General features: G+C 49.5%; 1 protein-coding gene across 6 annotated transcripts in view; it reads left to right on the top strand.

The window, feature by feature from the left end:
• Positions 1–1287: 1287 nt before the first annotated feature.
• Cfap100 (cilia and flagella associated protein 100) overlaps positions 1288–18320 on the top strand; it is a 30115-nt gene continuing 13082 nt past the window's right edge. For 2 of the 6 annotated variants that reach the window (XM_004629540.2, XM_023713312.1), the window contains exons 1-13: positions 1288–1749; positions 2735–2839; positions 5191–5265; positions 7198–7298; positions 9380–9572; positions 12858–12925; positions 13014–13177; positions 13421–13501; positions 13983–14164; positions 14478–14519; positions 14599–14725; positions 16687–16744; positions 16819–16970. In XM_004629540.2, the coding sequence (XP_004629597.2) occupies positions 1515–1749; positions 2735–2839; positions 5191–5265; positions 7198–7298; positions 9380–9572; positions 12858–12925; positions 13014–13177; positions 13421–13501; positions 13983–14164; positions 14478–14519; positions 14599–14725; positions 16687–16744; positions 16819–16970 (1583 nt within the window). In that variant the 5' untranslated portion in view covers positions 1288–1514. Of the gene's footprint in view, positions 1770–2242; positions 2328–2733; positions 2840–5190; positions 5266–7197; positions 7299–9379; positions 9573–12857; positions 12926–13013; positions 13178–13420; positions 13502–13982; positions 14165–14477; positions 14520–14598; positions 14726–16686; positions 16745–16818; positions 16971–18320 lie in introns of those variants that run through there. The other 4 variants (XM_023713313.1, XM_023713314.1, XM_023713315.1 and 1 more) reach the window with 4 other exon arrangements.

The raw sequence follows: 18320 nt of genomic DNA, 5'->3' as shown, positions 1-18320 counted from the left end.
TGGGCTTTTTTCCAAGAAGCCAAATGTCCAAGGGTCTGGGGCACAGCTTTCTGAGTGCTCCTTGCAAAGTCCCCTGTGAAAGTCCCTCACATTTTTTCCATACTTGCATAAGACTAGGAGGCTATGCCTGGTAAGAGGCAGAGAGTGTTAAGAGCACAGATTGGGGTTCTGTAGCCTAACTATAAACCTCAACATTGGCCTCACCAGCTGTGTGTAGAAAGACACAGGCAGTAACACAACCTACTGCACAAGGTGTACATGCATGTTTAATTGGAAAATTGTAATAACATGGTAGAACAGTCCCTGGCATATAAAAGATTCCCCATAAGGGTTCCTGGGGAAATTCATGGACTTACCTGTTGATAACAATGAAGTGGCAGCATTCCCATCAGTTTTCTTCTAAAGAGTTGCTTATTTCCACAGTTCATAAAAGCCTCATTAGAAGTTCTGGTGCTCAAAGATAAAACTCACCCTACCTAAATTCATCAAATGCATCTCGTGTTTTGTTAAAATATAAATATAATGCAAGGTTGTATTCTATTGTTGTTTTGTTTTGTCCTGCTAATTTTTGACAATTTGTAGGGAGATGGGGCTACAGAGGCAGGCTGAAGCTAGACTGCTGAGGACTCTGGGTGATAGTGTAAAGGGTCGCTAAGAAGAAAAAGAGGCTACTCATCTCAGGGTGCTTAAGATGCACACACACAGGCTACTCAGCAAACGCACACATACAAATCACATCAGGGTAAAACACGGTAACACTTTCTTCTTGCCTTGTACAAAGCCCGCTGTGGGCTGCTTGCCTTGTACAAAGCCAACAGGGACCACAGTCCTCAGTGTTCTTTTCACCTCTGCACTACCAGCTCTGCATTTCAGACTTGGTCTCCCCATCTACTACAGCTGCTGTGGGCAGAGCCAGAGGCTGCCTGGATGGTCTCTAGGACCACACTGGCACTTTTCAAGAGCTCCTCAAGGCCCCTAACTGTCCTTGAAAAGACAAGGCCTTGGTTGTGCCCCCAGCTCCAAGCACCCTTTGTTCATCTCATGGTCCCCATGATGCATAGGGAAATCTGGTGGTCCTGATCACAGACAGGAGGGGTCTGTCTCCTGCTGAGCTGGGGCCGTACAGCTGGAGCCTCTGGCTGGATAACTGGTGAATCTGGAACATACAAAATGTACCGCTGTTTTTGATCACTGCACTTCACCCCACATAGGTTCACGGAAGTATTTGTCACTGTTCGTGTTTATTAAGTGTCGAATGTCAGGAAGAACTTGTTGCACCCCACACACTGCTGGATTCTGTCTTCAGAACTGGCATACCAGCTTTTTGGCGAGTTCTCAGCATTTCTGAGGCTGCAGTCCCAGTTCACACGTTCAGAACTGGCCTTCCATAACGTGCAGGAAATGACCACGTCTATTTTTGTTTCATGCGTCCTGAGCGTCCTGCTCAGTGCGTGTCACAACGTGAATAAACTATCTGCTGGGAAGAAAAAGCTAAGGGGAGCGCGGAATAAGGAATGATGAGGAAAGAAACTTCCCGGCTCTCCACCGGTTCCTCACCCTGGGCCAGCAGCCTGAACCGCAGCGCCCAAAAGGCAGTGCTCGTCCAGCAAGCGAGCCCGCCCCGTGGCCTTTGTGACGTCACAGCTGGCCGGGAAAATGGTTGCCTTGGCGACGTAAACGCAGGGCCCAGAAGGGCAGATTGGAGAACTGTGGCCCTAAAGCTTCGGAGCGAACCAAGGCGCGCGGCTGGTGCGTAAGCACTGGGCTAGGCTTAGTGGGTTCTGAGCCTGGCGGGCGGGGTTGCAAGATTGGGATGACCCGGGGTGTGTAGGGCTCGGGGCGGAGCCTTCTGAGCTCTCGCAAAGTCGCTGTCGAAAGCTCTGCGCCCTTCTTCCATTACACATGCTTTCTCACATACCTATGCATCTGTCCATCTTTGGTCCCTCTCTCCGGATGGACCCTCGTTGTGTAGCCCAAGGGCAGGTCTGTCGAAGCTGGGATTTTAGGAGGCACGGCCTTGCTAACCCGAGGTTCTCTGGGCTGTGTGAGATTCCTTTTCATACGGCACTGGTGCAAGAATGTAGCAGAAATTGTGCAAGGTTTGGAGTCACCAGAACTCTGGACTAAAATCTGGAGTCCAGCCCTTCCTCGCTGCCTGACTTTGGACACCTCACTGAATCTGCCTCCTACACAAAACAGAAGTCCATAGAGTGCCAAAGACACAGCAGGGGCTTTGATAAAAAGAGACTCCTGATCGAATGCAGCTTATGTTGTAGGGACAAAGAGACAATAAAGTGATTTTGTGAAAAAGGGATAATTGTGCAGTGGTAATTGCAGAGGAGAAAATCGAGTGAGGTTATATGGGAGTGGGAAGAAAGAAATCTCCTTGGTTAGGGGGTTAATGGAAGGTCTTTCTGAAAGGTGATGTCGGAGGGGAGGTTCCAGAGGAGCCACCTAGTTCAGGCTAGACTCAGGAGAACGCTTTTTGAGGAGGCTGCCAATGCAAAAGACCTTAGGCAGACCAAAGTTGATGCATTAGTCCTAAACGCAGAAAGCTTAGGGAAGCTGGAGCTGTGCCTGGGAGGGAGCCAGTAAAGTGGGGAGGAAGGGGCCTTCTGTGTGGCCATGTGTGAATCTTCAGCAAATGCCAGAGATTTTCAGCTGCCAGAGGGGAGGTGGGCTGTGGGCCATGGGGAACCCCCCTCCCCCACTCAAGCACTGTGTCACTCTCCAGGTGAAGCTGTTCTGCCAATGTCAAGTTTTGAGCTGACCCATTTGTCCTCAGGCAAGATGTCCAAGATATACTCTACTCGGGTCTCCAACAGTGTGACCAGTGACAGTGAGTACCAGGCTGGGGCTGAAGTAACCAAAGAGCCTGGGACAATCAGGGTTGGAACTTACTCAAGAATTAAGGCAGCTTTACATCTGGAATGAATACAAAAATCACAGATTTTCCAGGTCCCCTTAGCGTGAAAAATAAAGACTGGTTTTTATAGCTGGTGAAGACTTTTATTTTATTTTACTGAAGATTAAGGCTAGGGAGCACTGAGGTGTGTCTCCAGCCCAAACATTACCTTGAGACACAATTTTAAGCTGCCCAGGTTGACATTTAACTTGAGGCCCTTCTGCTTAAATCTTTTGATTAGCTGAAATTACAGGTGTGTGCCACCACACTTAGCTTAAGGAACTTTTAATTTGAAAGACTGTATGCTGCTGCCAAAATACTAGAAGATATAGGAATTTTTTAAATGCATGTAATTGTTGGATGTAGTGTGCCTTTCTAAGTAAAACACAAAACTCCAAAACATTAAGCAAAAATTGTAATTTCCTGAAAGGAAAACATAAAAAAAAACCAAAATGTAATTGGTAAATCTCCTGAAGGGAAAGTACGTCTGCCATCTCTGACAAGTGAGCCAGTGTCCTTTACTAGATAAAGGGTCTTGGGCATCATTTAAAAGCTACACATGCTTGAGTGCTCCTTGCCTTTTCAATAAAAAAATATACCTGCTAACAAGATGTCACAAAGATGTTCTTAAGAACATTGTGCTAAGTAGTAGACATTTGTGCTGGCCACTAAGGAACAAGTACTGTGTGGGTCCACAACTATAAGCTTCATTGAGTAGCCTCCTTTCTCAGGGTGGGAAGAAGCTGAGAGCCAGCCAGTTCTCAGAAGGAGCTACATCTGTAGTAGAGATACTGCAAACCTCTGCTCTTGGCTAAGAATGCCATGGTGATTACACAGGGATGAAATGCTGCAGGTCAAGAGTCAAAATTATCTTGGCATATCTCAGGCCCTTAAATAATAATCATTTATTTAGTGCTACTAGAGAGCAGACCTAGGGCCTTTGCCCTGACCTACATCCCCGACCCGTTTTTATTTTTAATGTTGAGTCAGAGACTTCCTAATTCACTGAATTCAAACTTGCCACCCTCCCCCCTCCAAAATGCTGTGACTACAGGTGTGGTCTATCACACCTAGCTGCATTTCTTTCTCAATTAAAAACCAAATTTTTAAATAGAGTTTGACTTGTGTGCTTTTGGTTTAAGTCTATTTATTTGACTTTGAAAGTTTTACTTTCAAAAAATTTAATCATATACTTACTAGGAATGGATGCTAGGAAATAAGAATGATTCAGGAGTCTACACTCCAGGGTTCTCCACAGGCCTCCCGACTCCCAGCTGCCTTCTCTCCCCCGTTTGACACTGTGTATTGTGCAGGATATTGATGGCATTTGAATTTCAGCTCCAGGCCCAACCCCCCTCCCAACCCCAGGTCTGCCTCTATCTTCCTATTTCTTCTTTACCACTTTGCTCTTCTGCTCAGGGCTGGGCCTTGGCATCCCACTCACTCTACTTGTCAGGGCCCTGCCTTCCCTGTCATCATACCCCAGTCATCATCTTGGATGCCTTGGGGACCACACTGTCTCTTCTGCCCTGTCCTCAGGACCTGCCCACTAGAGCACACTGTGGCTCCCACATCTCCGATTACTGGGGCAGGGACTGGGATCCGTACACTACAAGTGACACCTAGGCTGGTATGCAGGAAATAGTGGGCTGCCTGCCTCCTTCCCTGTGGATCTCGGTTGATAAGAACAAGGCAGTGAAGCCTTGCCCCACATGGGAGATGTGGCAGCCTCGGGGGAGGAGGCCCTGGCTTCCTGGAACCACCTGTGCCTTCGAGACCTCTCAGGAAGGCTAAGGCTGGCAGGAGCACTCCTCCTGGTGGAATGGGACAGGTGCTTTTTGGGGGACACTGGTATTTGAATCATCCATTCAAAAGCTTGAGGGGGGCCCTGGGAGGCAGCACTGCTGGACTGTCCAGAGTCCGAAGTCTAGGGACTTTGACCCGCCTGAGTGCTTGTCTGCACATCTCTAAAGTGTCCCGCACTGCCCTTAAGGCATGAAGTGGAGGGCAAGAGAGGGAAATACAAAGCATCCACCATGTGCCCAGCACGCGGGCAGGACCTTGGATGGCCTTTTGCTTGCACAGCACTCCCATTTTCCCATCCAAGTCAGTCTAATCACCTCAGATGTAGAGACCAACGCTCCAAGAGGTGACTTTCCAAGCTGCTCCGCAAGCAGTGAGAAACTGATGCTGGGAACCGGGAATTCAACCTGCCTTGCACTCTGTTCATAGCTTTTCTGGCCAGGTATGTCACTGCCGTAGCTTTCCCTTTTGTGTCTCCCCAGGAAAGAGTGTGGAATACAGGAACAGCTCTTCTTGGGTCACTGGAAAATTGGATAAGGATGTAAAAACAGGCAAAGGTAACACTTGAGCTGGGTGGCTCCAGTCTGAGTTGGTAGAGGGTAATCCCCACCCGTTGCTGTAGATGCCCTCGGACTTAGTCTGCACTGCTAAGGGAAAAGGGAAAGGCTTCCGCTTCTTCTGAAGATAGAAGTACAGAACATAAACAAAGTAGGGATTACTTTTCCTCCAGTATTAAGAAATAAGATAGTCCCAAGATCCACAAGGCTCCACCAACAACACTTCCACAAAGTCATCCTGGTGACTAGGTCTCAAGTCTTTCTGCTTTACTGGAAAGGCTTTAGGACTTCCAACCACAAGGTTGCCTCCTGGTCACAAAATGTCTGTAGTAACCCCAGCCTGATCATCTTTGATTCCTGGAAGAAAGAAAGAGCAGGACAAAACTGTTCACCTGCCAACTTAGCCCACTCAGGAAAAAGATTTTTCTAGGTGGCCCACTCAGCAATTTCTGCCCACAATCTACTAGATAAATTTGTCATGTGACCATCAATATCTACACAGAGGACTTTTAAAATCAGGCACATTGTTATCACCTACTTGGCAGGAGAATGGAAGGCAACCGGCTGTGCCTGCCCCACCCTAAACCTCTGCACAGGAACCTTATTTCTTGCAGTTCACTCCATACCTTGTTTCCATGGCCTCCCACTTCCTGCTTTGTCCCTGGGCTCGTGGCTTCTCCCTGGGCTCGTGGCTTTTTCCTGGGCTCATGGCTTCATCTGTGGTCTGATCCTTCTGCTGAGTTCTGTGACGTGAGCATTTCCTATAGTTTCCCCTACCTGACGTACTATTTCTGTTTCATTTTTTAATTATGAAAATTCAAACATGCCTAGGAGTGAAAGCAAGAGCCAGGGAACTATTCTCAGCTTGTGAAGTTGACATGACTTTGTTGCCTTTGCTTCATCTATCCTTTTTCTCTTTTTTCTTTTTTGTCTTCACTAAAATATTTTAAAATAAGTTCCACTTCACTTTAAATGTCATTTCATTTCATCCCTAAACACGACAGTGTACACTTGTCACTGGGGGGGATGGTTCCTTGTAGTCCTGTCATCACAACTCTACAAAGTCTTAGAAAATGTCTTCCTAAAGAAAATTGACTCTGGGGCCGGGGAGATAGCTCAGTAGAATAAGCGCTTGCCTGGCAAGCACAAGGGCCTGAGTTCAATCCCTGGTCCGAAAAAAAAAAAAAAAAAAGAAAGAAAGAAAAGAAAGTTGACTCTAATCAGGATTCGATTGAGAACCAACCCACTTCAGTCTCATCTAATCTAACAGTTCCTCCCCACCCTTGAATTCTCTGTGGCCTCCTGCTTCCTGACACTCATAGGGAAACCCTTGTGCATCTGTTCTAGAATCAATCTCCGTTTGTCACTCCCTCTCACCTTCTCCCTCTTGCCCCTTCCCTCTCCCTCTCCTTCCCTCAAAATCAAGCTCAGTGTGGGGAAGCAAACCATGGAGATTAGGAAAAAAGCACACCTCACATCAGCCCAGCCTTATGACAGGAGGCTTATACAGGCTCCTGGAAAGACAAACACATGTTCACCTGGGGGCCCACAGCTCTCAGCAAAGATACCCAGCTCCAGCTCCTACCACTTATAAACAGAATGCTCTGGCCTCCTTCCTCTGTGATAGATGGTTTCCTGAGACTTTCAAGGAAAAGCCAGTGCAGAGTCTCAAAGCACAAGGGTTGTGTTCAGGAACTTTCTTTCAGATGCACAGGACAGCAGCCTGGTTCACACTAGGTTACATCTCAGAAGTAAATTATAGAGCTAGAAGATCCAGGAGTGGACTTCAGACAGAGCTGGATCCAAGAGAACGTTTTCCACTCATCCTGTGTGTCACATGATGGACTGGGAGGGTTCAGGGACCCTAGAAGCACAGAGTACTGCCTGGAAGAGCAGGCTGCTTCTTTCTCCAACGATGTATCTCTCTCCCAGGACATATGAACCTTCCACATGGTCCGGCTAACCCTTTCCATGTGTCTGGAGATGTGGATATCTTCTTATTCAGAGATCAGGAGCGGAACAGGGCTATTGCTGTGAGTATCCAGGGCAGGGTTCAGCACTTCTGTGAAACTTCTCTTTCCTCATGCTTCCTTCTGTTATGTGAATAGCACCAGAGCCAATTTTCCTTCTCAGAAAAGCACTTTCCTTGAGTCACCCTCACTCTAGAATAGTCCGTGACTTCCCTTCAGGACTACCTAGAAACACTGCCTGGCTCTTGGGCACCTGTGCCCTGACTTGTGCCCACCTATTTTACACATTGCCATCCCTGTTGTTCTTGGCCATATGGGTTCCTTGGGCTGTAGTAGCCAGAACCTTGTCCACCATCTCTTTCACTGTTCCCTGTGTGAAATGCCATTCCCTTTTCACATTCTCTCTGTCCTTCAAGAGTCACCTTAGACTTCATGGGCCCTCTTCTCTGATTGCTCTAGCCTCATGCGGCCTCTTACTCCTTGGGATCCTGGAGGCTAAGTATGCACATGGATACACACACATACCCCACAGTATTATCTTGGAGTCGTGGGGCAGGCCCAACACTGCCCAAGTCTTGTCTACACCCTGGGGTGCTCCCTGGGTTCCTCTAAGAGATATATACCCAGAGGTCAGGGGAGACTCCGCGTTCCCACAGTCCTCAGCACAGCCAGAGCAAGTCTGGGCCTGCCCACACAAGCAGACATCCTGGCCTCTCCCCTGGGCTGTCCAGACAGCCTCTGTATTTCCCTGACCCAAGCTTAACCTCTCTGGACTGCTGTAAAACATCGTTCTCAGGGCAGCTAGAATCACACCAGAATCAGCTGGGCACTGAGGGGAAGACACATTCTTCAGCCTCACCCAGGCTTCTGATCAGACATTCCAGAACTATGTTCCCAGCTCTCCCAAGGTCAGGGTCCTCAGAAAGATGCTGCCCTAGGAAATGCCTTGTCCAGCTTTGGAGAATGGTCTACAGACCCACAGAACCCCTCTCTGGCCTTGACTTTGGAGGTCCTGTTATTCTCCAGTGCAGGACTGGGTTCTTTGATTTTCAAACCTGGCCTACCTCGTCCTTCCACAAACATCCATCTCCAAGTGAACTTGCCTGTGCCATTCCACCAGGGCCCCACTCCCAGCTTCATATCCTCCCCACTCCAGCAAGTACCCCAAACCTCATGCCTTCCCCTCTCAACAGAGCTCCCAGCCTCACTCTGGCCACAAGCAGCTGCCTGATGCCTTATCAAGGCAGACCTGCCACCTTTGGTATCCTAAGGGTGACGTTTTCCCAACTGCACTGTGACACATAGATGTGCCAGCTGGTAGCCTCAGGTTAGTTTCTGTATTTGCCCAATGGCAGGAACATAGGTGTGGAATTGTTTGTGGTGGTTGGCAGGTACCAAGGGGAAATCAAGTGATGCTGGACAGTCTCAAAGGACGTTAGTGAAGGGCCAGTGCTGAGGGTGGGCAGGGCAAGGACCCCACAGCACACATGTAGACGCACAGCTCCCAGTCGGCAGCAGGGAACTTAGGCAGAGATCAACTGTGGGCAATAGTGCCCTTCCACCATCTTGAGGCTTCCTGCCAGGGAGTGCTGGGCCTTCATGGCACCCAACAGGGGCAGGACTAGAAAAATAGTGGAAACAGCAGAGCACCAGAGACTTTCCAGTTGTCTGACATGGACAATGGAACCTGCTGATCAAATGTAGGAACCCATGGTTCTTTCGGAAACTGAAATCTAAGTTCCTAGAGTATATTTGTCATAGCTGTCATCGCAGAAATACATGACCCTCAGTTAAATGTGGCTATCAGATAAAAATCATCTGGCAGTAGGAGTGCGCACATCTGGGTGGGCCTGGGGAACCCATCTGGTGCCCTGTTCTCAGTGCAGAGTGGCCTCCTTATGAGCCTTCCTTCCAACTCCACTCTCAGCCCAGGACACTATGGTGTGGATCACAGCCTGGGCCTTCCCACAGGCACCAGCCCCACAGTGCTGCTTGTGTGACTCTGTAGGTCTGTGTATGTACGCGTGTGCCTTCTCACGTGCCCCTGTCCCAAGAGGGCCAATGTAGACATCCAGTCCAGGACAGCAGAGTATTAGGTGGGAGAAGGAGCTTGAGTCCTACCTGACCCAGTTCACTGTCCCCAGGAGCGGGAGCAGAAGAAGAAGATGCGGGTACACGAGAAAATGACCTACGCCTCCAAGATGTCTGCCAAGAACAGCAGCGTGCGGCAGGAGCTGCAGCTGGAGGAGGAGCTGGATGACCAGGAGCTTCTGGCTGAGGTCAAGCAGCTGCGCACCTTTGGTGATAACATGGCCTGGAGGCTGATCATGACCAGAGGTGCCACCCTCCACAGCCTGGGGTGGGGGACCAGGGATAGGCATGCCTCGAACAACAGCATCTGGGGGCCCTGTGCTCCCAGCCATTCACTATATACCTATGGGAGGGCTTTCCACCTCTGCCCCCTAATGGTTGTGTCTCAGGGCTTAGTCTCTGTGGACAGCAGCCTTAGGAGTTTGTGGACCGCAGGTGGCTGTGCATTCTGACTGCAGATGAACACCACTGACACAGGCTGCATGATCTATAAAAGAGGCAATTCAGGCAGGTTAGGTTTGGGGTGCAGCTGAGTGGCACAGCACTGCCTGGCAGTGTGAGGTCATGGGTTCCAGCCCCAGCCCCAGTGCCAACACAGAAGCAAAACAAAACAAACTAACAAACCCCAAACCAAACCAAAAGAAGGCTTTGTTATTTGAACTGCTTTATCTTATTCCTCACTGATTCCTCTTGGACTCACTGGTTTTCTCCTGCTTCTTTTCAGCTTTGCAGTATTATAGTGTGTGTGTGTGTGTGTGTGTGTGTGTGTGTGTGTGTGTCTGTGTGTCTGTGTGTGTCTGTGTGTCTGTGTGTATGTCTGTGTTCTGAGCACTGAGCCCATGGCCTCCATGCTGTGGTACATCCCCAGCCTCATTTAAAGTTTTGTTGCTGATTTGCTAACTTGCCCAGCCTGGTTCTCACTTGTGCTGCCTCATCTTCTCAAAACGCAGGGCTCACAGGCCTGTGCCATCACAGCTGGCTCAAGATTTGTTATTTGATTTGGTAGAATATTAATACATATTCAGCATTTCATATTTCCAACTGGGTAATAAAAATAACAGCCCTGTCATATATATGTTCTCTTTTACTATGTTCGATGTAGTAACATGATGAATTCCCCAACCCATGGTTAATACCATTTACAGCCAGGCAGGGAAAGTGAGCTGCCAAGGGGTCAAGTAACTGGCCATGACCATGAAATTAGTCAGCTGGACCTGGAACAAAGCTAGAAAGAGGCAGACTTAGGGAGGCACAGGAACTGGGGTTCGATCCCTAGCATGCTGTGCTGGCCCCACCTCCAGGGTACACTGAGACGGTGACTGAGACCAGGTGTGGTGGCGTGCACCCATAATCCCGTGCTTGGGAGGCTGAAAACAGGAGGATCACTATGAGTCCAATATGTAAAGTGAGACCCTGTAGACTCTGTACTAAATACAGAAAGAAAGAGAGAGAGAGAGAGAGAGAGAGAGAGAGAGAGAGAGAGAGAGAAAGAAAGAAAGAAAGAAAGAAAGAAAGAAAGAAAGAAAGAAAGAAAGAAAGAAGAAAAAAAGCCAACCAGCCTAGTCTTGGAGCACAGTGGGATCCCAGGCATGTTAGCTTTGCCTAGCTGTCACTGCAGAGTCAACATAAACAACAAAGGACAGGTTTATCTTAACTCACCATTTCAGAAGTTTCAGCCCTTGGGTTCTTGGAGCCAATGCAGAGGTTTGTGGTGCAAGGGTATGGCATAAGAAAGATGCTTACCTCATGGCGTCCAGGAGGCAGAGCAAGCAAGAAGGAGCGAGAGAGAGTGAGGAAGGGCTAGGAACCTGGATGTACCATTCTTTTTTTTTTCCCAATTTTTTTATTTTTTATTTTTTGACATCAGTTATTTTTATTTTAAAGAAAAAAAATAAAAAAAAATGATACAAAATCTCAAAACAAGATTTCAGGAGAGTAACAATGGTTAGTACATTGTGTATTGTTACTGCCAAAGTAGTTTCTCATATTACAAGATATAGGCAAGAAATAATAAATAAACAACATAGGATGTACCATTCTTGATTATGCCCCCAGTGACATACTCTCCAGGCAGAACCTATCCCCCAGCAGCATGTGGATTAACCTGTTGATGAAGTTAGCCCTTCATGATCTAATCATTGTCCAAAGTGTCACCTTTGAACACAGAGCCTTTGGGGGCAGCTTTGATTCAAACTATAACAGGTATGAAATGTGAATATAAAACATGACAGGATTTTGTGTGTGTGTGTGTGTGTGGAACCAGGAACAGGACAGAATTCCATACCCTGTATTACTTTGGTAGGAATCCTGAGCTGCTTTGAAAGTTTTGTGTCTCTATTCGTAAGACTGGGAGAGGCAGGGCAATCAAGGCAGGAGACACTGAACTTCTTGTACTTGGGCTGCAGGAGTTCCCTGTCCTGAGCTTGATGCCAGTGAGGAGCTGGGTTTCCTTGAGGGACAGGGGCTTCTCCAGATTACTCTAGGAGGCCAACCCAGGGCCTCTAGTGAGCATTTATACTCAGGAAAGAGTTCCTGCATCAACCACACTCGTGATACTCTTCTGGAAAGACAAGATCTGAAGATCTAGAGCAAGAGAAGTACTGCATCAAGTTCCTCTGCCTAGCTCCTTGGAACTCTAGAGTCAGGAATCCCACAGCACTTCCTCTCCCAGAGCAGGAGAGAGAGCCCCCATGCCCTTGACTGTTCTTGGCTGCTCCTATGCTTGGGGTAGAAAGTTGTTCAAATCTCCACCTCAGTTCCTTCTGCCTGATTTAAACCCTGTCTGTGTAGACTGAGATGCAGACTGGGCTCTTGGGGCTTCAGGTATCTTGTTTTTCTCTCCCACCTCATTCAGGTCCTGCTATTAGGCCTCTTGTAATTAAGTCCAACTGGGTGAAATTTCTAGGGTAGAGGCGTTCAGATGCTCATTCCAAGTGAAAGAGGTGCTACAGCAAGAGAGTTAGACAAGACTTCCCACCCAGACTGACACCAACTATGGGGACTACAGTGCGGCAAGCCCTTGGTATCTGCAGGCACTCGGTTCCGGGACACCTCCACCTGCACTTACACTTGGAAGCCAGAGCCTAAAAACACTCAGGTCCCTTACATATAATGGCATATGTCATCTATGGCATCTTGTGTATACTTAAATCATCTTTAGGTTGCTATAAACCTAAAAAGATATAATTTGTAAAAAGTGATACTGTGTTATTTACAGTGACAAGGGCAAAAGACTACATATGTTTAGAACAGACAAAATATTTTCCCAAATGTTTTTGAGCTGTGATTGGTTGAATCTGGGGGATTCAGAGTCCATGGATAGGGAGGGCTGACTGTGTACTGGGCAGAGACTTCTGCCTTTTTGCTGATGGCAGAGAGCAAGACCTCTATCCCCTGTGATCCCTGTAGCCTCCCAGGCTGGCAGCAGAGTCTGCAGGGGACCTGCTGGGGGCCCTTGCTGGTTCTCTGAATGCCTGTCCTTGCCATACCTTGAGCCTCTTAGTCTCACCTGCTTGTCTCCTCTTGTTTCAGAAAAGAAATTGGAGCCTGATTCGATATGCAACTACATTGACCAGAATCGAAAGATGTTTCTCCTCCAGGTGGGCTCAGTTGTGCCAGCACAAGGGCTTCCGTCTGGGGTGTCTCGCCCAGGCCAAGTGCTGTGACCCCTACTCTGCTGACCTTCAGTATGCCCTGGATATGAAACGCAATGAGATCCAGCGGCTAGAGATGCTGGCAACCCAGGAGGAGACCAAGCTGGAGCAGGCTGAGAGGTCCCTGGAGAACGATACAGCCTTGTTTGATGAGTTCCTCCGAGAGAATGATCGCAGCTCGGTGCAGGCCCTGCGACTGTGAGCTTGTAGGGTGCTGGCCAGTCATGCCACACCATCCCCTGGGGCCCTTGAGCCTATGTGTACCCATTTATTCCTTTTGCCCCTGCCCAGGCCCAGCCCAGCCTTAATTGGACCTAGCCAAGCCCTAGCCACTGGCCAGTGCCCTGGCTCCTCACCTCCAACCCAAAAGCACAAGGCCAGTGGTTCATTGCTGGTCTTTACTCATCTGTGCTTGTCTCCTGATCCCCACCCATCCCCCAGGGCTGAGAAGGAGACCAAAGCCAAGGTGGAGAAGATCATGGAGATCCAGGACCTTACCACTCAGATTGTGAATATCAAAAGGTGAAGGCAGAGGGCATGCTGGCCTTAAGAGGCCGCTCTCTAATTTCCTCCATCACTTGACCCACAGCCAAAGGGATATCACTGTCATGTAATCCTCTTTGAGGTATCTCTCAGAGGCTCAAATCCTTGCTGGACGCTGTAGCTCATTTTCAGATTGGAGGACTGAGGACAAGAGAAAGTCAGTGATTTTCCCAAGGCCACACAACCACAATGAAGGACCAGTTTGGCTCAGGGGATCCCTGGGCTCTAGCTTGAGAATGGCAGTCAGAGTGCCTGGGATGGAAAGAAACATGCAGATCTTTCAAGCCCACAGCTCTGTGAGCTCCGGTCACCTCTGCCCTTTCCCTAGCATTCAGGGCTTCTGTGCCTGCTCCACAGAATAAGTCGCCCACCACAGAATAAGGACCATACTAGAGGGCCAGGCACAGCCAGGCCTCACAATGGATGGAGTCTGACCTCAGCCTTCCATCCTTGGGCCTAGTGAAATCTCCAAACAGGAAGACACTCTACATAATTACAGAGCCTATAAGGATTTCCTGTATAAGATTTCACCCAAGGAATGGCAGGATGAACAGGAGAAGAAGCGACAGGCTCTGAAAAAGGCCAGGGAGGTTTCTGAGACTGCCAAAGAAGGGAGTACGTCCTCCATTCCAGTGGACAAAGGTAGTGGAAAAGGGACTGGGGATCTTCAGGGTGGGCTCTGCTGTTAGTGTACAAAGATCTTGTGCCCTACTGGCAGGGGCCACAGGCTGGCTGTTTCTACCTTTTGTGGCCCACCTGGGCTCTACATGGGACTGTGCTCACCCTTTAACTTCCCCTGGGCCCATCCTGAGCATTTGTATGGGGATATGGCCAGTGCTCAGACAAATCCAGGAATGTTCCTCTTTAGCACTTTCCTCCCCTCTAAGACAGGGGTAATCAAGTGAGCCTGGATCCTGGCTGATTCCATCTGGGATCCCTCCTTTGTTTCCGTTAGGACCAGGGAACAAGGCCAAGATGGTCTCCCTGTGGGCCAAAGGTATGTGCCTGTCCCAAGCTGGAAGGGGCCCTATAGCCCAGACCAGAGCCCATGGAAACGATTCACCTGCTTCCTCCAGAGGCTCAGGGCTTGAAGAAGCCCTGGAAGCTTATGCAGTCAGGGAGGCTGGGGCAGGCCCCATCCAGCAGCAGCAGCTTCCAGCCTGCCACTCAGCCCAGTGTGCCCAGTGGGTTGGACTCCAAAGGGTAAGTGGCCTTGTGGGGGCCTGGAAGGGGCTGGGGTCTAGGGTGAGAAAGCATTCCTGATGGTCCCTAAGGATAGTAAAGGCAACCAACTAGAAGAGACTGATACTGAAAGGCCCTCAGAGTCTAAGAGAAGGGCCAGCATGACATACAGGTTACATGAGAAATGTCCAGGGTCAAAAGGTGGAAGGAGGATCATGGGCAAGGACGTTTATGATGGCTTCCCAGGAAGGAGCCAGTGAGGTGAGCCAGCAGGCTGAGGACAGGCTCATTTGAAAGACATCAGGCATAGTGCTGTCCTTGGTGGTCTGGTGCTATCCCTGGGGAAGAGTGGCCAAGTATAAGAGCCCAGTATAGGAAAGTGTGGACACTGGAGAGATAGTGGCTTTGTGACAGAAAAGCACTTTCCAGGATGAATTACCACCTTTAGGAATTGGCTCACCTGGGGGGAAGGGTCCCCCTGTGGTCGACAAAGACACAGGTGCCAGAGCTTCAGAAATACTAGAGCAAAGAGAATACTAGAGCTACCACAGGAGAAGTGGCATACTGGGTGGTTTGTTTCTTGTTCCTTGGTGCTGGGAATGGAACCTAGTGTTTCAAATATGCCAAGCAAGTGCTCTACCACTGAGCCACACCCCCAGATCTCTTGTGGGTTTTTTTTTTAATGTATTTAGTACAAGGTCTATAGGGACTCACTACACAGATTGGACTTGTAGTGATACTCCCGTTTCCAGCCTCCCAGGCGCTGGGATTACAGGTGCACACCACCATGCCCAGTCTCAATCGCTGTCTCAGCGTGCCCCAGGGGCAAGCCGGCATGGCATGCCAGGTATCAAACCTCGGCCGCTGTGTCTGTCTAAGCAGGAGCTTTAATCTGCTGGGCTATTTGGTCGGCCCTTCTTTTTACTTCAGACTGGTGCACTTTATACCTTGCTTAAGAAATCTTTGCTGATCCAAAGTCACTAAAATATTTGACTGTTTTCTTAGGAAACTTAGTGTACACATTTGTGTGAGAACAGTGGTGATGATGGCAGGGGATGGGGGAGAAGTGGGTGTGGGGCTCTCAAGCCTCCTTTTCATCTCCTCCTCTTCCTTCCTCTGTCATCAAAGGCCTGACTATCTGTTTGTCCTGCTCTGTTCCATTCTCTTTTCTCCCTGGCCTATGACTACCTGGGCCCCTCCTAGTATTTTGTCTCCACTTGCTCCTGAATGCCACGCCACAGGCATGTTGGTGACCACCACTGGTGACACTGAGGCTGGGCCAGGCACAAGCTGCATGTGAACTGTAGCCCCTGTGACCCAGCTGGGGAAAAATGATTGCAGTATTTGGGAGCAGAAGTTCTAAGAGGTTAAATATATCATGCTGCTTCCTTTTCCTGGGCTGTTGCTGCAGGCCACAGCTCTCTGTTGGGGGAGTGGTTGAGGGGACAGGTGTGCATCACAGTGTCCTGGCTTTGAATCCTGGCCCCTCCATCTACTAGCTGGTGACCAGAGCAGGCTATGAGCTGCACAAGACTCATAAATGATCTAGGCCACACTCAGTGCTGTTCAGGATCAGTGAGAGGTGGCCTGCATGTTCCAAGACTGAATGGGCCTTTCATGGGCAGATGGGGCAGGAAAGGCCTCAGAGACTGCTCTCAGAAAACAAATGGTCAGGGAGAAAGGCAACTCATTCAGGTGCAAAGGCACTGAGGTAGGGCCAACACCTAGAGAGAGGGGAACGAGCTCACAGGTCAGGGACACAGTGACCTCTGGGGTATGGAGAGAATTGCCAATTACAGCTAGAAAGTGTCCTCTGGCAGCTGGGATACCCCTGGCATGTGTCATGTTGGTGCTATGTCTGGGCACTGGGCGGGACGGCAAGGATGAGGGAGATGCTCCATCCACGTCTTCAGGTCTCTGCCCCCTGCTCACTTCTGGCCTCCCAGGCTGGTCCAGGGAGCCCTGACCTCACCTCTTTGCAGGTCCAGCTCTACCCTCCCATCCCTCCAGTCTCAGGAGGACACTGACAGCGAAGGAGAGGTCAGTAGCCCAGTTCTGCTTCTCTGCCCCCCCCCTCACCCACCAGACCCCTCTCCCACACGGCCTTCTCACAGGAGCTGCCACTGTACTTCACGGAGCCCCACCAGCTCCTGGATGTCTTCACAGAGCTGGAAGAGCAAAACTTGTCACTGATCCAGAACACGCAGGAGATGGAGGAAACCTTGGATGAGCTGAAACTCACCTTGAAAAACACACAGGCCCGGATGTAGGTCCCAGGCAGCAAGATGGGCTATTGTCCCGGGAAGTGCTACACCACTTGCAGGCTTGGCCAGGCATGTCCCCTTGACAGGACTGGGGCAAAACTAGGACCCTGGACCCCACCCAGAGGTTGAGGGTTGGCTCAACCAGAGCCACACAGGTTGACTGGTCTCCATTCTAGAGCAGCCAGACCACAGGGAAACATCACAAGGAACTCCCAATTGAGGTGCCTTCTACTACTGATGCCAGGCTCCTTGGGGGTCTCACAGGCCTTGCCTGGGATGTTGAAGGACTACAAGAACCTGCTGCTAAGACCTTTGGTAGTGCCTATATGCTGTGTTCTGAGGCACTCAGGTAGTCAGCTTGGACAGGGCTGAAGGCTAGATGGGGCAGTCACATGCCACTGAGAAGTGTCAGCTGGCCACACCCAACACTGGAGCAGGCCAAACCTCCCACCCTATTCCTTAGGGCTGTTGGGAAGGGTGTCCTGCTGTTTCTGGGGCTGCCAGCACAATGGGAGTAGCGGGAGGCACAGCCATGTGCTGGGACACGTGGCACAGTGAGTCAGTGCTGTTCCACAGGTGGTGCAAGGCTGGAGTGGATGGGGCCTATGAGGGACAAACCTAGAACTCTGCCTCAGTGGCAGAAAGAGTATCTTGGAGGAAGGAAGGCTGTCCAGTGTGGCAAGAGTTCTTGTCCAGTGTGGCTGAATCACACTCATCTGAGGCCACCATCGAGGAAAGACCTGTTTCTAAGAACACTCATGAGGTTGTTAGCAGGATTGTTTCTCACTGGCTATTGGCTGGAGGTCACTAACCCTCTGGAGTTCTTACAGGCGTGTGCCACCCTGCCTAGGTTTGCTGCTCAGACATTTACTAGGCTGGCTTTCTGACACTGGAGCTTGCTTCTTCAGAGTGCTAGGAAGATGGAGTGGTAACTACTGTAAGCTGACTACAGAAGTGACATCCTGAAGCTAAGCACTAAGATCAAGATCTGTCTCTATCTCTCTGCCTCTGTCTGTCTCTCTGTCTCTGTCTCTCTCCCTGACCACCTCCATAGATAACTTCATCTGACCTTTGTCTTTCTTCTTTGCACAGATAACCCCTCTAGCATATCCACTGCAGAATGTCAGGAACTGTGCATAGACGAATTACTCAGTAGCAGGAATAGCCTGGGGAAATGAGAATTTTTTGACAAAAATAGTTTTTCTTCAGGTTGGCAGAACTGAAAAGTAATGTGACCGGGTGATAAAGATCAGCTGTGTGCAATCTGGCCAGAACCTTCTGTGAGAAGGTGTGCTGTAGTCTGCCATTATTCATCACTAGCCTTTATAAACTGCTCCTAAATCGCCTTTCAA

Source organism: Octodon degus, unplaced genomic scaffold (assembly GCF_000260255.1).
Source record: "Octodon degus isolate 3935 unplaced genomic scaffold, OctDeg1.0 scaffold00030, whole genome shotgun sequence".
Lineage (NCBI taxonomy): Eukaryota > Metazoa > Chordata > Mammalia > Rodentia > Octodontidae > Octodon > Octodon degus.
The sequence above is the reverse complement of the archived record's forward strand: the minus strand, read 5'-3'. Positions and strand labels throughout refer to the sequence as shown.